This window comes from Chiloscyllium plagiosum, unplaced genomic scaffold, assembly GCF_037043375.1.
Source record: "Chiloscyllium plagiosum isolate Xiang-an unplaced genomic scaffold, Cpla_swu_hap1 HiC_scaffold_2, whole genome shotgun sequence".
Lineage (NCBI taxonomy): Eukaryota > Metazoa > Chordata > Chondrichthyes > Orectolobiformes > Hemiscylliidae > Chiloscyllium > Chiloscyllium plagiosum.
The window spans coordinates 93,133,668-93,151,678 of record NW_028270140.1 but is presented as its reverse complement, the minus strand read 5'-3'; the positions used below and the strand labels follow the sequence as shown (position 1 = coordinate 93,151,678).

Here is an 18,011-nt window from a genome sequence, read left to right as displayed (position 1 = left end):
ATTAGGGGGGTCTATAATACAATCCCAATAAGGTGATCATCCCTTTCTTATTTCTCAGTTCTACCCAAATAGCTTCCCTGGATGTATTTCTGGGAATATCCTCCCTCAGCACAGCTATAATGCTATCCCTTCTGAAAAATGCCACTCCCCCTCCTCTCTTGTCTCCCTTTCTATCCTTACTGTAGCATTTGTATCTGGAACATTAAGCTGCCAGTCCTGCCTATCCCTGAGCCATGTTTCTGTAATTGCTATGATATCCCAGTCCAATGTTCCTAACCATGCCCTGAGTTCATTTGCCTTCCCTGTTAGGACCCTTACATTGAAATAAATGCAGTTTAATTTATTAGTCCTACCTTGTCCCTGCCTGCGCTGACCTTTTGACTCACTTCTGTTCTCAACTGTACCAGTCTCAGATTGATCTCTTTCCTCACTATCTCCCTGGGTCCCACCCCTCTACCTTATTAGTTTAAATTCTCCCAAGCAGTTCTAGCAAATTCTAGCAGTTCTAGGATATTAGTTCTAGCAGTTCTAGTATATTAGTTGCCTTCCAATTTAGGTGCAATCCGTCCTTCTTGTAGAGGTCACTTCTACCCCAAAAGAGATTCCAATGATCCAGAAATGTGAATCCTTCTCCCATACAGTAGCTCCTCAGCCATGCATTCATCTGCTCTATCCTCCTATTTCTGCCCTCACTAGCTCGTAGCACTGGGAGGAATATGGATATTACTACCCTTGAGGACCTCCTTTTTTAAATTTCTGCCTAACTCTCTGTCATCTCCCTTCAGAACTTAACCTTTTCCCTTCCTATATCGTTGGTTCCAATGTAGACAATGATTTCTTGCTGGCCCCACCTCCCCCTTGAGAACATTCTGCACCCTCTCTGAGACATCCTTGATCCTGGCACCAGGAAAACAACACGCCATTCTGATTTTTCTCTGCTGTCCACAGAAACGTCTGTCTGTACTTGGATGACAGAATCCCCTAACACAATTGATCTCTTGGAAGCCGACGTACCTCTCATTGCATTAGAGCCAGTCTCAGTACCAGAAACTTGGCTGTTCGTGCTACATTCCCCTGAATTTTCCCAAATGCTCTCCGATGTCCAGCGACACATGACTTCAAAAACAGCAAAGGCAGCAACTGTGCAGGTTTTCTCTCGCTCTCGCTCTCGCTCTCGCTCTCGCTCTCGCTCTCTCGCGCTCTCGCTCTCTCGCGCTCTCGCGCTCTCGCGCTCTCGCTCTCGCGCTCTCGCTCTCGCGCTCTCGCTCTCTCTCGCCTGCACTGTCCTCACCTTTTAGTGTCAAAAGACAAGAAAAACACCGATCAAACCTGCCCCGCTGTGGCTTCAAGTGTTCCCTGTCATTAAAATGAGTCTCTTGCAACAGGGCAACATCTCGTTTTCCTTTAAACTGGTGAATGGATTCTTCTAATATTCCAGATGCACCATTTAAGAACACAGCTTTACAACCACCTTTGACCTGCTGAGAGGAGGAATTTGAGTTACAGCTTGCTGGGCATATTCAAAAGAAGATTCAAGAAGTCTATTTACGAAAACCAAAACACTAAACTCACTACAAAACACAAAGGCACTTAATGGGGACTCTACCACCTGCCCATAGAGGGTGCTTACATCTCCCACACGCATCTCCATTCCCCCTTTCACCTCGAGTCGCACTCCAGACCCAAGCAATAGAAGGAAGCAAGACAAAATAACGAACACTGCCCACCCCAACTATATACCAACGCCAACCCTCATTGGAGAAAATAAAACACACCAACAGTAGCTTCTTCAAGAAAAGGGTAACATTACAAAAAACATAATGAGAGGTAAAAAACCCAAACATTATTATCCAGGATATAAATCCATCTGAATTATTTTTCACTTGTTCCGAGGTGTTAAATGACTCCACCATTTCCTTGTGAGTAATATGAAGCGCTGTTGGATATCTGTCGAATATTGAATACCAAGGTTCCTTAATTTTCTCTTGACCTCATCAACAATTTCCTTTTATGGATCACCGCCACAGAAAAGTCCTTGAAAACCTTAGTTCCCCGATAAGTCAGGGCCTGTAGATCTTTCCCCAACCTTCTCAGAAGATTCCAGGACATTCTGCTTGTCCCTGTAGCTTTGCAATCGTACCAGGACTGGACAGGGGCACCGATCCAGACCAGATCAACGCACTGCAACTGGGTAAGCTCTGTCAGCCTTCAACTGGTCTGCCTCGGCGTCTCAGCCAAGAAACTATGGCAGCCAGCCTTCAAAAAGGCTTGCTAGCTGCCCATCTTCCACTCCCTTCATCAGCCCAATGACCCGGATATTTTTCCTCCTACCTTGATTTTCCAGATCAGTGACCTGTTCAGTCAAGGCCTGGACCTGTTTCTCAAGGGCCTGGAACTGCCCCACAGAGGACTCAACCTCGGTCCCCGATGCCTTGGTCCAACTCTTTCTCGTGCTTTTGTAGTATGACTGAAATAAGCTCTAGCCAAGTACGATTGTCTTCCATCAACTCCTTGATCATTCCTCAGATCTCCCATGAGTTCTTCAGTGACATGCTGCTGTGCAGGTACCTCTTTCTCGGCTGCCGAGAGAGCTGCAGCTGCATCCACAGTCCCATTCGCTGGCATGCCCGATGCCTTCACATAGTGTCCTGTTTGTTGGGGCTTGGCTGTATGCTTATCTTGCGTCATCCTCACTCGCTCAAAAATAATTTACAGTAGAACCTAGACTACCTGAACATCAAACATCCGAATCTCAGACCATCCGAACAAGATCTCAAGGCCCTGCAAAAATGGCACCAGATAACCCAACATTCAGTTATCAGTTAAACAGCATTATAATGCGAGTTTCTGGATAATTGAGAGACACTCTGACATCTGGCACTCATGGATTACCACTTGTTTCCGGCCACCCAAACTCCCAGCCCGTCTCACTCAGACAAACGAGGCCCCACTGCAAGTGGATTTAAACGGTTTCACAATCGTTAAATATCAATTTTCTCTATAAAAAGGTAAGGTAGGTGGGGTAAAAATATTACTACTGCTGGACTTGGATGTAGAGCTCAGCAAAGCAGATCTACCCAGATTGCAGCCATCTTGGACCCCCCCCCCCCCCCCCCCAGTTACTTGGACTTTTAATTATTAAAGGAATCAAGAGTTAAGGGAAGAAGGCAAGTAAAAATATTAAGGGCTGTCAGATCAGTCATGATCTTGTTGAAAGGCAGAGTGGACTTGAAAAGCCAAATAGCCTGCTTCTACTCCTATGTCTAATGGCTTTATGGTCTTGTAGCAACTTGCTTAGCTGTAATGACTTACTCAAATAGGTGGTTTTGTGATGGGATCCCTCCTGGGCCCAGCTCTCTCAAATATCTTTGTTGGGTTCTTTGAAAAATGTGCCTTTGTTGAAATGACACCTTAACCCCCTAGTGCTTGCATAAATATGTACAAATGTATCAACTGTGGATGTAGGTTTGCTCGCTGAACTGGAAGGTTCATTTTCAGATGTTTTGCTACCATACTAGATAACATCTTCAGTGAGCCTCCGGATGAAACATTGCTGATGATTCCTGCTTTCTATTTATATGTCTGGATTTCTTTGGGTTGGTGATATCATTTCCTGTGGTGGTGTCATTTCCTGTTCTTTTTCTCAGAGGGTGGTAAATGGGGCCCAAGTCAATGTGTTTGTTGATAGTTCTGGTTGGAATGCCACACTTCTAGGAATTCTTGTGCATGTCTCTGTTTGGCTTGTCCTAGGATGGATGTGTTGTCCCAGTCGAAGTGGTGTCCTTCCTCGTTTATATGTAAGGATACTAGTGAGAGAGGGTCATGTCATTTTGTGGTTAGTTGATGTTCATGTATCCTGGTGGCTAGTTTTCTGCCAATGTAGTGTTTGTCCAATGTAGTATTTGTTACTTTCCCTGCACAGTATTTTGTAAATGACATTAGTTTTGCTTGTCTGTATAGGGTCTTTCAAGTTCATTAGTTGCTATTTTAGTGTGTTGGTGGATTTGTGGGTTACCATGATGCCAAGGGGTCTGAGTAGTCTTGGCAGTCATATTGACTATATTTGCATCCATAGCTGCATATAAGAATTTCCCTTCTTATCTTAATTGCCTCCATGCTGCACTTAAATTCATGTTTGAAATGGAACAGTCAAATGAGCTCCCTTTCCTCAATGTCTCAGTTGAGAAAGCAGCAAAAAGTTCTCTATAACAGTCTGCCTGCAAACCTACCTTCACTGCTCATTATGCATGGTGGGTTTCTTGTACTTAAATGCATTACCAAAGTGACCTTATTGGCATCCTCCTAAATGGAGCCTGTTTCCGTGAAAATGTTTTGCTGAAATGGAGTATACCAAAGCCATCCTGCTGGCTAATGACTGCCTTGATCATATTTCTCGCTGTATATTACGCAAACTCATGGCCAGGGCTGAGGCAGTCACTCTTCCTCCTGAAAAGTTATCCACTCTACCTTGGATTACTCTGGACAGGTAAGATATGAGATTTGAGCAACATGAAGTTTGCTGTTTCACATTGCTACGATGCAGAAACAGCACAGGTAGTGCTGTCTACTCATAAGATGCCGCTGTCAAGTCAAAAAAGACTTTCTGCCTATCTCATCAGTCAGTAATGTGTGTGCATTTTGTTGTTGATGTGATGCCAGCTATGTAAACTATACATATAAAAGACTGGTGGATCTCATCAAACAGCATATCTCTTTGGCTGTTCACAAAAAAGAAAGATACCGACTATGTTCCCAACTAGGCCGCACGTGTAAAACTGACAAAACAGGGTCTAACATTAGGTGAGATTTTGCAATTGGACAACATTTGTAGAATTATGCTGATAATTCCAGACTGTCATTTGGGCTTACAGTGTGGTGCATTTGTTGCCTGGAAGCTGCATATATTAATGTGCAGGACCCTGTTCATTACAGATCAGCAGAGCATGCACACTGCCTGTTTCAACTTAACTAAATGGATGGCAGGCATTTTCTGGTTCATTTTCTTTGGGCAATGTCTTGATCAATCAAAGTCAACTTGCCTGATTTAAAATTTAAACAAAACCTGGCAGTTATTTGTCAACGATCCTTCATGAGGGTATTCTCCATGGCATTGCTTCCACTAAACAGTGTGCACTTGACAATCGATCAGCACTCTCTGCTCATGCAATGCAAATGTTGATTTTTTTCGCTTGAATATCTATTCTTATGTGTCACTCTGATGCAAAACAAAAAGATTCAGGAAAATGTGTTTTTTATGCATTTGTGTTCAATTCTTTTTTGGATTTTTCTTCAGGTAAATAAAGTGGCATAAATCTTAAAAAGAATGCTGTGAGGGAAGGAGTTCTGGATATTGACAAGCAGCAGTGAAGGAGCAGTGATGTCGTTCCCAGTCAGGATGATGTCTGACTTGGAGCAGAGTTTACAAATAGCATTGTTCCCAACTGCATTAGCATCTGTAACCTTTTGATTTTTTTTGGGTGACATAAATTGAGGATTTGGAAAGTATTGCCTAAGGAGCATGAGTAAGTTGCCACAGTGCATCTTGATGGTGCGCACTGCTGTCACTATGTGATGATGGTGGAAGGAGTGAATGTTGAGATTGATGGATGAGGTTCAAGTCGAGCAGTCAGCTTTGTCTGGGATGATTTTGAGCTTTTTGAATCTTGTTTGAGCTTCACACATCCAAGCCGGAGGAGGTATTCTGTCATACACCTGACTTTTGCCTTGCAGATGTGGAAGGCCATGAGGAGACAAGTAGTGAGTTGCTGCTGCAGAATTCATAGTCTTTGACCTGCTTTTGCAGTCCCAGTAATCATCTGACTGATGCAGTTCAGTTTGTGGTCAATGGTAACCCCCAAGGGTTTTGACAATGGGCAGATTCAGTTAAGGGAATACCATTGAATGTCAAGGGTGATAGTTAGATTTGTTCTTAGTGGAGGTGGTTCCATTGCCTGGCACTTAGGTAGTAAGTTATATTTACACTACATATCAGCCCAAGCCTGGATTTTTCCAGGTCCTTCTCCAAGTGCTTCAGCATCTTCAGCTTGCAAACAGTGCTAAATATTGTGCAAACCTCGGTGAACATCCCCACTTCAGAAGTTGTGACAGAGGAAAGACCGTTGAAGTAGTTGAAGATCGTTGGGCCTATATTTTTTTCTTAAACTTTTTGGTTTGGAATTAAATAAGATGTTTTGTTAATCGCTTGGTAATAAATTCTGTTACTCCCTTACTTAAAAATCCTAACCACTTGGATCAAGCTAACTTCATGGGAATAAGCCTTCCATCTGTGACTCTCTCAAAAACCAACTGTACAAGAACCTCTGCATTAAATCTCTTACTCATCTTCAGACCACAAGACATAAGGTTCTGTATGGAGAAAGTGAGGACTGCAGAGCAGAGAGTGTGGTGCTGGAAAAGCACAGCAGGTCAGGCAGTATTCGAGGAGCAGGAGAATTGACGTTTCAGGCATAAGCCAGATTCCTGATGAAGGGCTTATGCCCAAAATATCGATTATCCTGCTCCTCGAATACTGCCTGACCTTCTGTCCTTTTCCAACACCACACTCTTGATAAGGTTCTGCATGGTTTGCTTCCAATGCAGTCAACCCATTTTCAACTCTCCTCTATACCCATTACCAACTACATTGCATTTACTTATTCCTAGCTTTGTTATCGGCAATCCCTTTGACTGTTTCCCTTTGTTTTACTCCTCTCTCTGGACAATGCCTGCTTCCTTTTGCTCCCTGGTTCTCCGCACCTTGTCATCAGCATAAATGCTTTTAGTTCTGATGAAGGGTCGTTAGACTCAAAACATTGACTCTGTCTTTCTCTCCACAGATGCTGCCAGACTTGCTGAGTTTCTTTAGCAATTTCTGTTCTTCTTTTAAATTTCCAGCATTCGCAGATCTTTGCTTTATGAAAGGAAAAGGTTAATTTCCTGGAGCACACAATGTTTAAATTGGCACAAAAGCAACAGGCTAACTTCACAAGCTTTTTTTAAAAAAACAGATCTTTTTAAATACAACAAGCAGTCTCCCTAAACATTCCATGTGATCATGTACTATGTTTTGGCCATATCTGCCAAGCAGCAAGATTTCAACCAAGCAATTATTACTTTTTTTTTCCTGTATTAAAGCAGAGATGATACATTTAAAAGAAACTCAAATATCAAGTCTAACTTGGAGACAGAAAATAATCCCAGTGTTTGAATAGTTGCAAGACCATAATTAATTATAATTTTTAAATGATCCAACAAAGAAGTAGTGAATAGGAACCATTTTGACAAATTATAAAGTGTTGTCAATTCACGGAGCTAATATAACAATATCAGCTTTTAACCTCTTCCATTTGTTTTAAACTTGCCAAACTGTTGCCTTTGCTCACTCAATTGCTCCTTCTGCCTTCACCATTTTTGTGATTGGGCCTCTATGTAACCTTTCACTTTGCTTCTTCAGCAATTCCAAGCTCCTTCACTTATGTGCTTCTCTTGATAAGCTCACTAGTGAGCCCCTCAGCAGTTACAGGAGTTAAACAGTTTGTGATTGGTGGAGTAATGCCTCACAGCTTTTGTCACTTGTACCTATGGGATGACCTTTTACTGATTTGTATCTGTCCTTGATTTTTCACTGGGGTTTTGAGCTTTCAGGGGAGATTTTGCACATTCTCTTCTGGTATTTTGAGCTCTGATGCTAACTATTCTCCCACTAAATTTGCCACTTCTAAACATCTATGCACATGCATCCCCAAGCCCCTCTGCCCTCACATTCATTAGAGATGTACCATACCTCTTCCTTTTCCTTCTGCTAAACTGCACAATATAACCTTTCTCTATGAAGTTCTACCTGTCACTTGTCTGCCAATTCAGTTAACCAACTATGTCATGCTGCAGTCATAGAGATGTACAACATGGAAACAGACCTTTCGGTCCAACTCGTCCATGCTGACCAGATGTCCTAAATTAACGTAGTCCCATTGCCAGCATTTAGCCCATATCCCTCTAAACCCTTCCTATTCATATACCCAAGCAGATGCCTTTAAATGTTGTAATTGTACTATCCTCCACCACTTCCTCAGACAGCTCATTCCATACACCCACCACCCTCTGTGTGAAATGTTGCCCCTTAGATCAGTCTTGTATCTTTTGCTTCTCACCTTAAATCTATGTCCTCTAATTTTGGACTACCCAACCCTACTTGGGAAAAAGAGCTTGACTACTCATTCTATCCATACCCCTCATGATTTTTGACTTGTCAACCTTTTACTGTGCTCAGTGAGTCATGTGACAATAAAGCTAATTCTAATTCTAACTGACCAAGGATATGGTGTACAGTAAAAAGCAGACACAACTTGCAAGAAGAAACTCAGTGTGAAAGACGGAATCCCATTGGTGTTATCCTCCATGTTTTCCACATTCCATAACCATAGGAAAAGTTTGAAATTTCATTTACTATGACTTGGAAATTGAAATATTGAATTTGGAATGGACATTTGGGAAACATGGTTGTGTGTGGTCACGAAAGCAAAATATAGCAGTTGGTGGCAAACTGAAATGGACAGTCTGCAGCTGCTCCTATCCCACAATTAAGACCCATGTGCCATAACTTGCTGTTCTGTGCTTCAGTTGTTTTTCCTTATTGTTCAAGTTGACATTGCTTTTCTTTAATCTGTCTCCAGTTAAATAACAGATTTCTTTCATATTCTTCAAACTAGTCAAGTTTACATTGTATTCTATCTGCCACATGTATGCACACTCATTGACCTATGTATATCCCTTTGCACACACTCTACCTCTTCTTTACAATTTATTTTGCTGTATATCTTAGTTTTAGTTCAAAGCTGAAATAATGATGTATCAGGGTTTGCTTTCCATAGCAAATGTAGCAAATGACTGAAAGCACTAACTGAACATTTGTATTTTTTCACCACTCTCTTTCAGCAAAGTGAGCGGGACAGTGGCATAGTGGTTAGCACAGCTGCCTCACAGCGCCAGAGACCTGGGTTCAGTTCCCACTTCAGGCAACTGTCTGTGTGGAGTTTGCACATTGTCCTCGTGTCTGCGTGGGTTTCCACCGGGTGCTCCGATTTCCTTCCACAGTCCAAAAATGTGCAGGTTAGGTGAATTGGCCATGCTAAATTGTCCGTAGTGTTAGGTGAAGGGGTAAATGTAGGGGAATGGGTCTGGGTGGGTTGCTCTTCGGAGAGCTTGTTTCCTCACTGTAAGTAATCTTAAAAAAAAAAGTCCATAGTTTCTTCTAGCTTCCAGTGGGCTATGTATGCTTTTTTCAACGAAATGTAACTTGGAGTTACTGTCTCCATGCACTATCCTCTGTTTTTTAAAAGTGTGCAACTTTCTCCCCTTAAGATAGTGAGAACTGCAGATGCTGGAGATCAGAGTGGACAAAGAGTGGTGCTGGAAAGGGCACAGCAGGTCAAGCAGCATCAGAGGAGGAAGGGAGTCGATGTTTCATGTCAGAAGCTTTCCTCAGTTCTGATGAAAGGTTCTGACCTGAAACGTTGACTACTCTCCTCCTCCTGCTCTTTGACCTGCTGTGCTTTTTCTAGCTCCACTCTTTATCAACTCTCTCCACTGACCATGTTAAAACAAATAACCTGGAATCATTAGATGGTTGCAATGTGACTCTGACGAGAGATTGTGTTTGTCTCCTACCCTGTTGTGGTAGCTGCAAACCCAAGCAATCTTTTCCCTCTGTTGACCACACAGAGCCTCTGGTGTCAGTGATATTTGCAGTAAAGTTTGTAATCTGATTTCAAACTCTGGCTGTGTGCATCACATTATACTTGCACCTTAAATAGAAATGCTATTTGTTTTCCTTGATTCCAATTTCCTTTTGGAAATAAATATTATTTACAGTGCCACTTTTTACAAGAGCGTTTCAATACTTCTATTCAGGTAACAAAGACTGAACTTGAAAAGCTGAAGGCTGCCTACAGACAACTAGCAAAAGAAGCATGCATCGCCAAGGAAAAATATAAAGAAGCTCTTTCAAAAGGTAAGTTGAAATATAAAACTGTCACAGGGTATTATTATCTTTTGAATCATTTTGTCTCCCCTTGGGGCACTTAGACAACGGAAACTGACAATCTTTCCAACATGATTGTTTGTCATTTGAAGGAGCAATTCAGAAAAAGTAGATTACATGGCTTTGAAAGCTATTAATCATCCCTCGTAAATCTAGAATTCTTTTGAGAAGATCACCAAAGGAGTAAATGCATAGATTATCCAGCAGATTACTTGGAATCTGGGAAGACTTTGGAGTGCAGCAACAGAGCAAGCCATCTGACAAACGAGTCTGTTCTGTCTTTCATTGAGATTATGGCTGATCAGTTACAAGACTTCATTTACCGCCTATGTCACGATATTTTTTGGCTAGCAAAAATCTGTCTCTGTTTGAAAACCTCAAATTAAACTAATAACATTGAAGGCTGAGAGTTGTTTCACTTCAAATTTGTAGTTGTGAAATTGGTTTAGATGATAAAGACAGTCATATAGCAGTACAGCATCAAAACAGATTCCGAAGTCTAACTTGTCCAAGTTGACCAGATATCCTAAGTTAATCTAGAGCCATTTGCCAGCATTTGGTCTGTATTCTTATAGACCTTTCCTATTCACCTACCCATCCAAATGCTTTTTAAATGTTGTAATTGTACCAGCCTCTACTACTTCCTCTGGCAGCTCATTCCATTCATGCACCATCCCCGTGTGAAAAAATTGCTCCTTAGAACCCTTTTAAATCTTCCCTTTTTCATCCTAAACCTATGCCTTCCAGTTTTTGACTCCCCTACCCTTGGGAAAAGGCCTTGATTATTCACCCGATCTATGCCCTCGTGATTTTATAAACTTAATTAAGGTCAGCACTCAGGCTCTGATGCTCCAAGGAAAATTGCCCCAACCTATTCAGCCTGTCCTGATAGCTCAAACCATCCAAACCTGCAACCCTGGCAACATCCTTGTAAATCTTTTCTGAACCCTTGTAAGTTTCACAACATCCTTTCTATAGCAGGGAGACCAGAATTGAACACAGTATTCCAAAACTGGTCTAACCAGTATCCTGTACAGCCGCAACATAACTTCCAAATCCTGTACTCAATACTCTGACCATTAAAGGCAAGCATACCAATTGCTTTCTTCACCATCCTGTCTACTTGCAACTCTGCTTTGAAAGAACTATGAACCTGCACGCCAAGGTCCTTTTTGTTCAGCAACACTCCCCAGGACCTGACTATTAAGTGTATAAGTCATGCTCTAATTTGCCTTTCTGAAATGCAGCACCTCACATTTATCTAAATTAAACTTCATCAGCCACTCTTCGGCCCACTAGCCTATCTGATCAAGGTACTATTGTACTATGAGGTAACCTTCTTGTCTGCCCAGTACATGAATTTTAGTGTCATCTGCAAACTTAGTAACTATACTTCCTATGTTCACATCCAAATCATTTATATAAACTATGAGTAACCACAAACAAATGGTTCAGAAAATGGCAGGTTTACTTCACTTGAATCAAGGTTGAATTTCTGAAGTTTCCATTTTCTTTCCTCCGACAGGCAAAGAGACAGAAAAGGCCAAAGACCGATTTGACAAGGCCACCATGAAACTTCATAATTTGCATAACCAGTATGTGTTGGCAGTGAAGGGGGCCCAGCTGCATCAGGAACAGTATTATGATAAAGCTCTTCCTTTACTGCTAGATTCTCTGCAGAAGATGCAGGAGGAAATGATTCTTGCATTGTAAGAAATATTCTAGACAATTCATCTGACATTTTTTAAGCCATGCTGTGTTTGTTTAATGATGTACTGCGTTACTTGTCTAAATGGCAAAGTACTATGCACGTTTGAACACAAGACATTATTTTTGTCATTAAGTATTGTTTGCATTCATGTGAGACATTGGCCCTCGTTGAGAATTGTCAACACACTTGTGAATGGCAAAACATGTGTTACACACCCCACAGAAAAATTGTCACTTTGAATCAACTATGGGATTGATATATCTGAGACTGCATGAAGGCATTAATTTATTTTACAATTGGTTTGATTTACATTTACACAGTAGGATATATCAGGCAGGGACTTGAAATAATGAGAAGGAAGCTTGCTGACTACCCTTCGTTCCTTCAGTATTACGCCATGTAAATGTGGAGAATTCTATTGTTATTTATTCTGAAGATGTTTGATGAAAATATAGGTGAATCCAGTTGCAACTGTAATCTGGAATTTGTTGCAGTAGCAATGGTGCACTAATGATGTGCACAATTATTCTAGCATAAGTTCTAATAAATTAAGACTCGACTGATTTATGCTTGGTTTGAAAATTTCATCAGTATTAATTTGATCAGTTGTGACCCTCCATAGAGAATCTTGCCCAAATGCGTGTACTGAAGTATTGTGGTTCCGTCCCTTTCAAAAAGATGTGATGGCAAATTTCCTGAATTCATGTTTGGTCTCTCAGTCTCTCAAATTGTACAATGCTGATGAAGTTGTGCACATAATTTAGTATTCAACAGTGAAGTTGACAAGTTTGAAAGTGTCTGATAAAATTGGAAATGGAATGTGCTGTGTTCTTGATTGTGTTCCTGCTGACAACTCATCACAGCAATCATCAAAATAGGTGATTGAAAACTTGGAAAGATACACAAGTGTGAAAAAAGGTCAATGTATAGTATAGCTGATCTATCCTGTCATTTCAAACAATCTTAGAATCCTGTAAGTGTGGAAGCAGACTCTTCGACCCATCAAGTCCACACTGACCCCCTGAAGAGCATTCCAGCCCCTACCCTTGTCATCTGTATTCACCATGGCTAACCCCATCTAGCCTGCACATCCCTGGCCAATACCGTCAATTTAGCATGGCCAGTCCATCTAACCTGCACATCTTTGGACTGTGGGAGGATACCGGATCACCCGGAGAAAACCATGCAGACACAGGGAGAATGTGCAAACTTCACATGGACAGTTGCCGGAGGCTGTAATCTTGATGTGAATCCATTACAATGGAAATGAATTGTACATTCGTGGTTCTTGTTTTGGAGTTTGTTTTTGTTGAAACTCATGCTAACGATAATTGTGGCAATCTGGAAACTTTTTTGAGCAATGGGAAATACTGGAATATAGGACCAACTAACTTGAAGGTTAAGCATGCAAGATTTTTATATTGTCATGACAATGCTGCTCCTTTAATACGGTTAGGCTGTCCTTGGCTTTTTTTTCAGACAGGCTGTAAAAGACATACTCCAAAAAGTTTGGAATTGAAGGATTTTAGGGCCAATTTGATTATAGATAACAGATACTGCCTCAGGCAAAACCCTTTCAAGTTTTCAAAGAAACACTTGTGCAATGAAAGGCGAGTGGCCAGTTCTCCCAGCACATTATCTCTCTGGTTTGGTCTGGCTATATACTGAAAGCAGTCAGAAAGTTATAAAAACTCCTGGACCCAGAGAAGCAAGTCCAGGCTGATCCTTCTGTCTCTCTGTAAGACCCTGTGTTTGATTTTGCCTTTTGTGCCAAAGGGTGTTTATGGGCAGTGTTGCAAGTATTTGGAACAACATCATTAAATTGGGATGATCTGTTGGGTTTTCGGGTAGGTTAAGTTATTTGGTATTTATGTTTCATTTGATAAGCTTATAAATAAACTTTTGTTTTGTTTGAAAATACGTAGTTTGATCAACTGCATCCCTCCTGGAATATCCATGTTACACCTGCTTAAAACAATTAGCAAAGCTAACGTCTAGGCTACTATCTTAAAATGTTCTGAGGGGGTCTGGTTTGGTCCATAAAGGACTGGAGGCTCTTTGGGGGATTTGTTCTCTTGTTCCAATTTAGGATTTAGGTTGTTGGACTCGAAGGCAGTGAGTGGTAGGTGTTAGTGTTTTTGTTTTAGGTGATAAGTTTGGTTGGTTTAAACAGTGCTTGGGATAGCAATGGCTCTTTCAGTCACCAAGAATTTTCTGGGGGTGGAAGAAGTGACCTTGGGGATTTTGCAAAAGGTGATTAAGGTCTGGAATTAGCAGGCAAGCTGGAGTTGTAGCTGCCTCCTTCCATGAGGAAAGGAAAGATAATTACAGCAACAGTTCAGCATTTAAATTTTCTGGAAACTTGATCAGATTCTTTTAGAGATGGCTAAAATTCAATTGAAAGTGAAGCAGCTTGAGTTAGAGGCAAAAGACAAGGAATTATGATTAAAAGCAGAGAAAAGAGAAAAAGAATGAATCACTTTCACAGAATGAAAAGAGAAGAGGACAAAAGGAAAGGGGTAAGGAAGAAAGAGAGGGAATTTGAACTTCAAAAATTGGCACTTAGACAGGAGTTCAAAAATTCACTTTCTTAAGTGGTGAGAACTTGTGGAAGAGCAGCGAGTTAAAACGGCAGGATTTGGCCGCTGAAATGGCTGATGATTGAGTTGGTCCATGAATCAGAGTTTGGCTTTCAACATCAATTTCAATCCATGAGGGATAGAAATTGGGGAAAAGTGAAATCCTTGCATGAAAAGGGAAAGGTAGATCTCAGTGAAGATAATAAGGATAACTTACCAAAGGGTAAAATCGAAACCCTTGAAGGGGAAAGAGAAGTTAAAAAGCTCTGTTGTTTTCACTGCAATAAAGTAGTCCACATGAAATCAGTGTTAGTGGGTTAGGCAAAGCATTGGGAAGCCAGATGTAGGAAAACAGGATAAGACAGTGAATTTTGTTGGAGTGGTAATGAGAAGCACAGTGGAGGTTAGAAAGCTGCACTAGAATGTACAAGCTAGTCAGAGATTGCTTAAGGAAGAAGTGCCAGATCATCTTAAATGATATGCCTGCGAAGGTAAAGTTTACTCCCATAGGCCAGGGGCAGCATGTAAATGGGTTACAATATTAAGCGATACAGGTTCTTCTCAATCTCTGATGCTGAAAATGAGATATGTACCTCTGAAGGACTATTGTCAGGAAAGGTACTAAGTACCGAGAATTCATGGTGAGATAAGAACCGCTCAATTGTGTAAAGTGAAGTGAGAGTGTCCAGTGAAGAGTGGAGAAATTGTGGTAGGAGTACTGGACAAATTCTCGGCTCTGGGAATACAATTTGTCCTTGCAAATGATATAGCTGGTTCACAGGTAGGAGTGCTGCCTACTGTGGTTGAAAAGCCAGTGGACACTCAATCAACTGAATTGTTGCAGGGCAATTCTATCAAAAGGCATATGCAGAAAAAGAATCACAATGTATCCCTGAATGTTGTTGTTTTAAAAATGATGAAAACTAGGAAATGGAGGCCATCATGTATTCAGGTAGATGAGAAATTGGCAGAAGTTCATCAAGTTGTACTGCCAGTAGGTGTTGTAGACGGAGGTGTTGTAAGTAGAAGATGAGCAACAACTAGGGGGTCACTTAGGAGTGAGAAAAATTCGAGCTAAAATGCAAAAATGTTTTTACTGGCCTGGACTGCACAAAGATGTAGTTGAATTTTTGCAGACATGTCATACATGCCAGGCAGTAGGAAAACCACAGGGAGTAATACATCCCGCACCTTTTAATACCCACTCCTGCATTTGAGGAACCTTTTTTTTACACGAGTCTTGATTGATTGCATAGGACCCCTATCTCAAACAAATACTGGGAATCAGTATTTGTTAACAGTAATGAATGTGACCACTAGATTTCCAGAGGCTATTCCACTCTGCAATATCACAGCTGAGAGGATTGTAGAGGAGTTACTTAAATTTTTCACTAGATATGGACTACCCATAAATATACAATTAGATCAAGGGTCAGATGTCACATCAAAATTATTCAATGAAGTTATGGATAGCTTAGGAATAAAATAATTCAAATGTACTGCATACCATTGCAGAGAGCATTAGAAATTTGGCAAAAAGACACTAAAAGATGATGTTGAGGGCTTATAGTCAAGACTATCCAGATGATTGGGGTAAGGGAATTCTGTTTGTACTTTTTGCAGTCAGAGATGCACCAAATGAATCGACCAAATTCAGCCCATTTGAATTAGTTTTTGGGCATGAGTGGAAGGACTACTAAGGATTAAGGAGAAATTGGTAGGTCAGATTTCAGAGACCTATACATTTGGACTATGTGTCAAATTTTAGTGAATGATTAAATAGATGGGAGACTTGGCTGGACAACATTTAAGGTATCACAGCATACAATGAAACAGTAAGCAGATAAGAAATCAAAAGCATGCAATTTTGCTTGTGGGGATAAGGTGTTACTGTTACTTTGAGTGATAGGTGAACCTTTAAAAGCAAGGTTTAGTGGACAGTATCAAGTCGAAAGGAAATTGAGTGAGCTGAACTATTTGATGGGAACTCCTGCCAGAAATAAATCTGTGTGTGTCATGTGGATATGCTCTAAAGGTATTTTGACAGGGAAGGAAAACCAAAGGAGACTGTCATTGATTACAATACAGGGGGAAGAACCAAGTTCAGAGGATTCTGAATTGGCCATTCCTTAAATTAAATTGGACAGTGAGGATGTTGTCAAAGATTGGGATAAATTATTGAGTTATGTTCCAGAGGAAAATCAAAATGACTTGAAAGAGTTATTACTATCACATGGGGAGATATGTGGAAATAAGCTGGGAAGTACTAGCTTAATTATGCATGAAATGGATATAGCAAATGCTGTTCCGATTAAGCAAAATCCCTATAGGCACAACCCTCTAAAGTTGGCACAGGTTCAAAAGGAGATTGAATGCATGCTTCAAAACGACATCATCAAAGTGACTTACTGTGACTGGAGATCACCCATAGTAATGGTGCCAAAATCAGATGATAACCAACAGTTTTGTGTGGAGTATTGCAAAGTCAATACAGTTCCAAAGACTGATGCATATCCGATTCCGCGTTTAGAAGACTGTGTTGAGAAGGTGGGACAAGGAACTTCTATTTCTAAGTTGGACTTACTCAGAGGATACTGGCAGGTGCCTTTGTCAGAAAGGGTGAAGGAAGTTTTGGCTTTCATAAACTGATAAAGTCCATTTGACATGAAAAGTACGCCTGCTGCATTTCAGAGACTAACCAGTAAGGTAATTGCCGGATTACCTAACTGTGTCGTAATTATATAGATGACCTGGTGATTTTTAGTCATACATGAAAGGAACATTTGCAACATAGGTGAACCTGTAAAAGCAAGGGTTAGTGGACCTTATCAAGTCGAAAGGAAATTAAGTGAGGTGAACTATTTGATGAGGACATATTTGATTGACTTCAGAAGGCAGGCTTGGTGATAAATCTGGCTAAAAAGCACAAGTCACCTTCCTGGGCCACGTTATTGAACACGAACAAATGGCCCCACAGAATGCAAAAACAAAGGTAATTGGGGAGTTTCCCAAACCTTTAACAAAAGAGCAGTACTACAATTCCTGGGATTGAGTGGATTTTATTGAATATTTGTACCAAATTTTAGCAGTGTGGCTCCTCCACTCATTGAATTACTAAAGAAAGGCAAGTAGTTTCAGTGGACAGTGGACTGTCAGCAGGCATTTGATAGCTGTGTTATCCACTGCCCCAGTTATGCAAAGCCATTTAAGGTGGCTTTCAATCAAGTGATGTGGGTGTCGGTGCTGTGCTCTTGCAGGAAGACGACAAGAAGATAGGAAGAACCATCTGGGTATTTCTCCACGAAATTGAACATTGATCAGCAGAAGTATTTGACAGTTGAGAAGGAGACTTTGAGCTTGGCGTTGATGTTACAACATTTCAATGTTTGCATTACCAGTAACATATCTGAGACTGGCATATACACTGACCATAGCTGAAAATGTGTTGCTGGAAAAGCGCAGCAGGTCAGGCAGCATCCAGGGAACAGGAGAATCGACGTTTCGGGCATAAGCCCGAAGAAGGGCTTATGCCCGAAACGTCGATTCTCCTGTTCCCTGGATGCTGCCTGACCTGCTGCGCTTTTCCAGCAACACATTTTCAGCTCTGATCTCCAGCATCTGCAGACCTCACTTTCTCCTATACACTGACCATAGCCCATTGAAGTTAGTGGAGAAATTTAAG

General features: G+C 41.1%; 1 protein-coding gene across 4 annotated transcripts in view; it reads left to right on the top strand.

The window, feature by feature from the left end:
- The window catches only part of fer (fer (fps/fes related) tyrosine kinase), a 216,893-nt gene that overhangs the window by 38,777 nt on the left and 160,105 nt on the right, over nt 1-18,011 (top strand). For all 4 annotated transcript variants that reach the window (XM_043710381.2, XM_043710372.2, XM_043710364.2 and 1 more), the window contains 2 exons: nt 9,910-10,009; nt 11,565-11,748. In XM_043710381.2, coding sequence (XP_043566316.1) covers nt 9,910-10,009; nt 11,565-11,748 — 284 coding nt within the window. The remainder of the gene's footprint in view (nt 1-9,909; nt 10,010-11,564; nt 11,749-18,011) is intronic.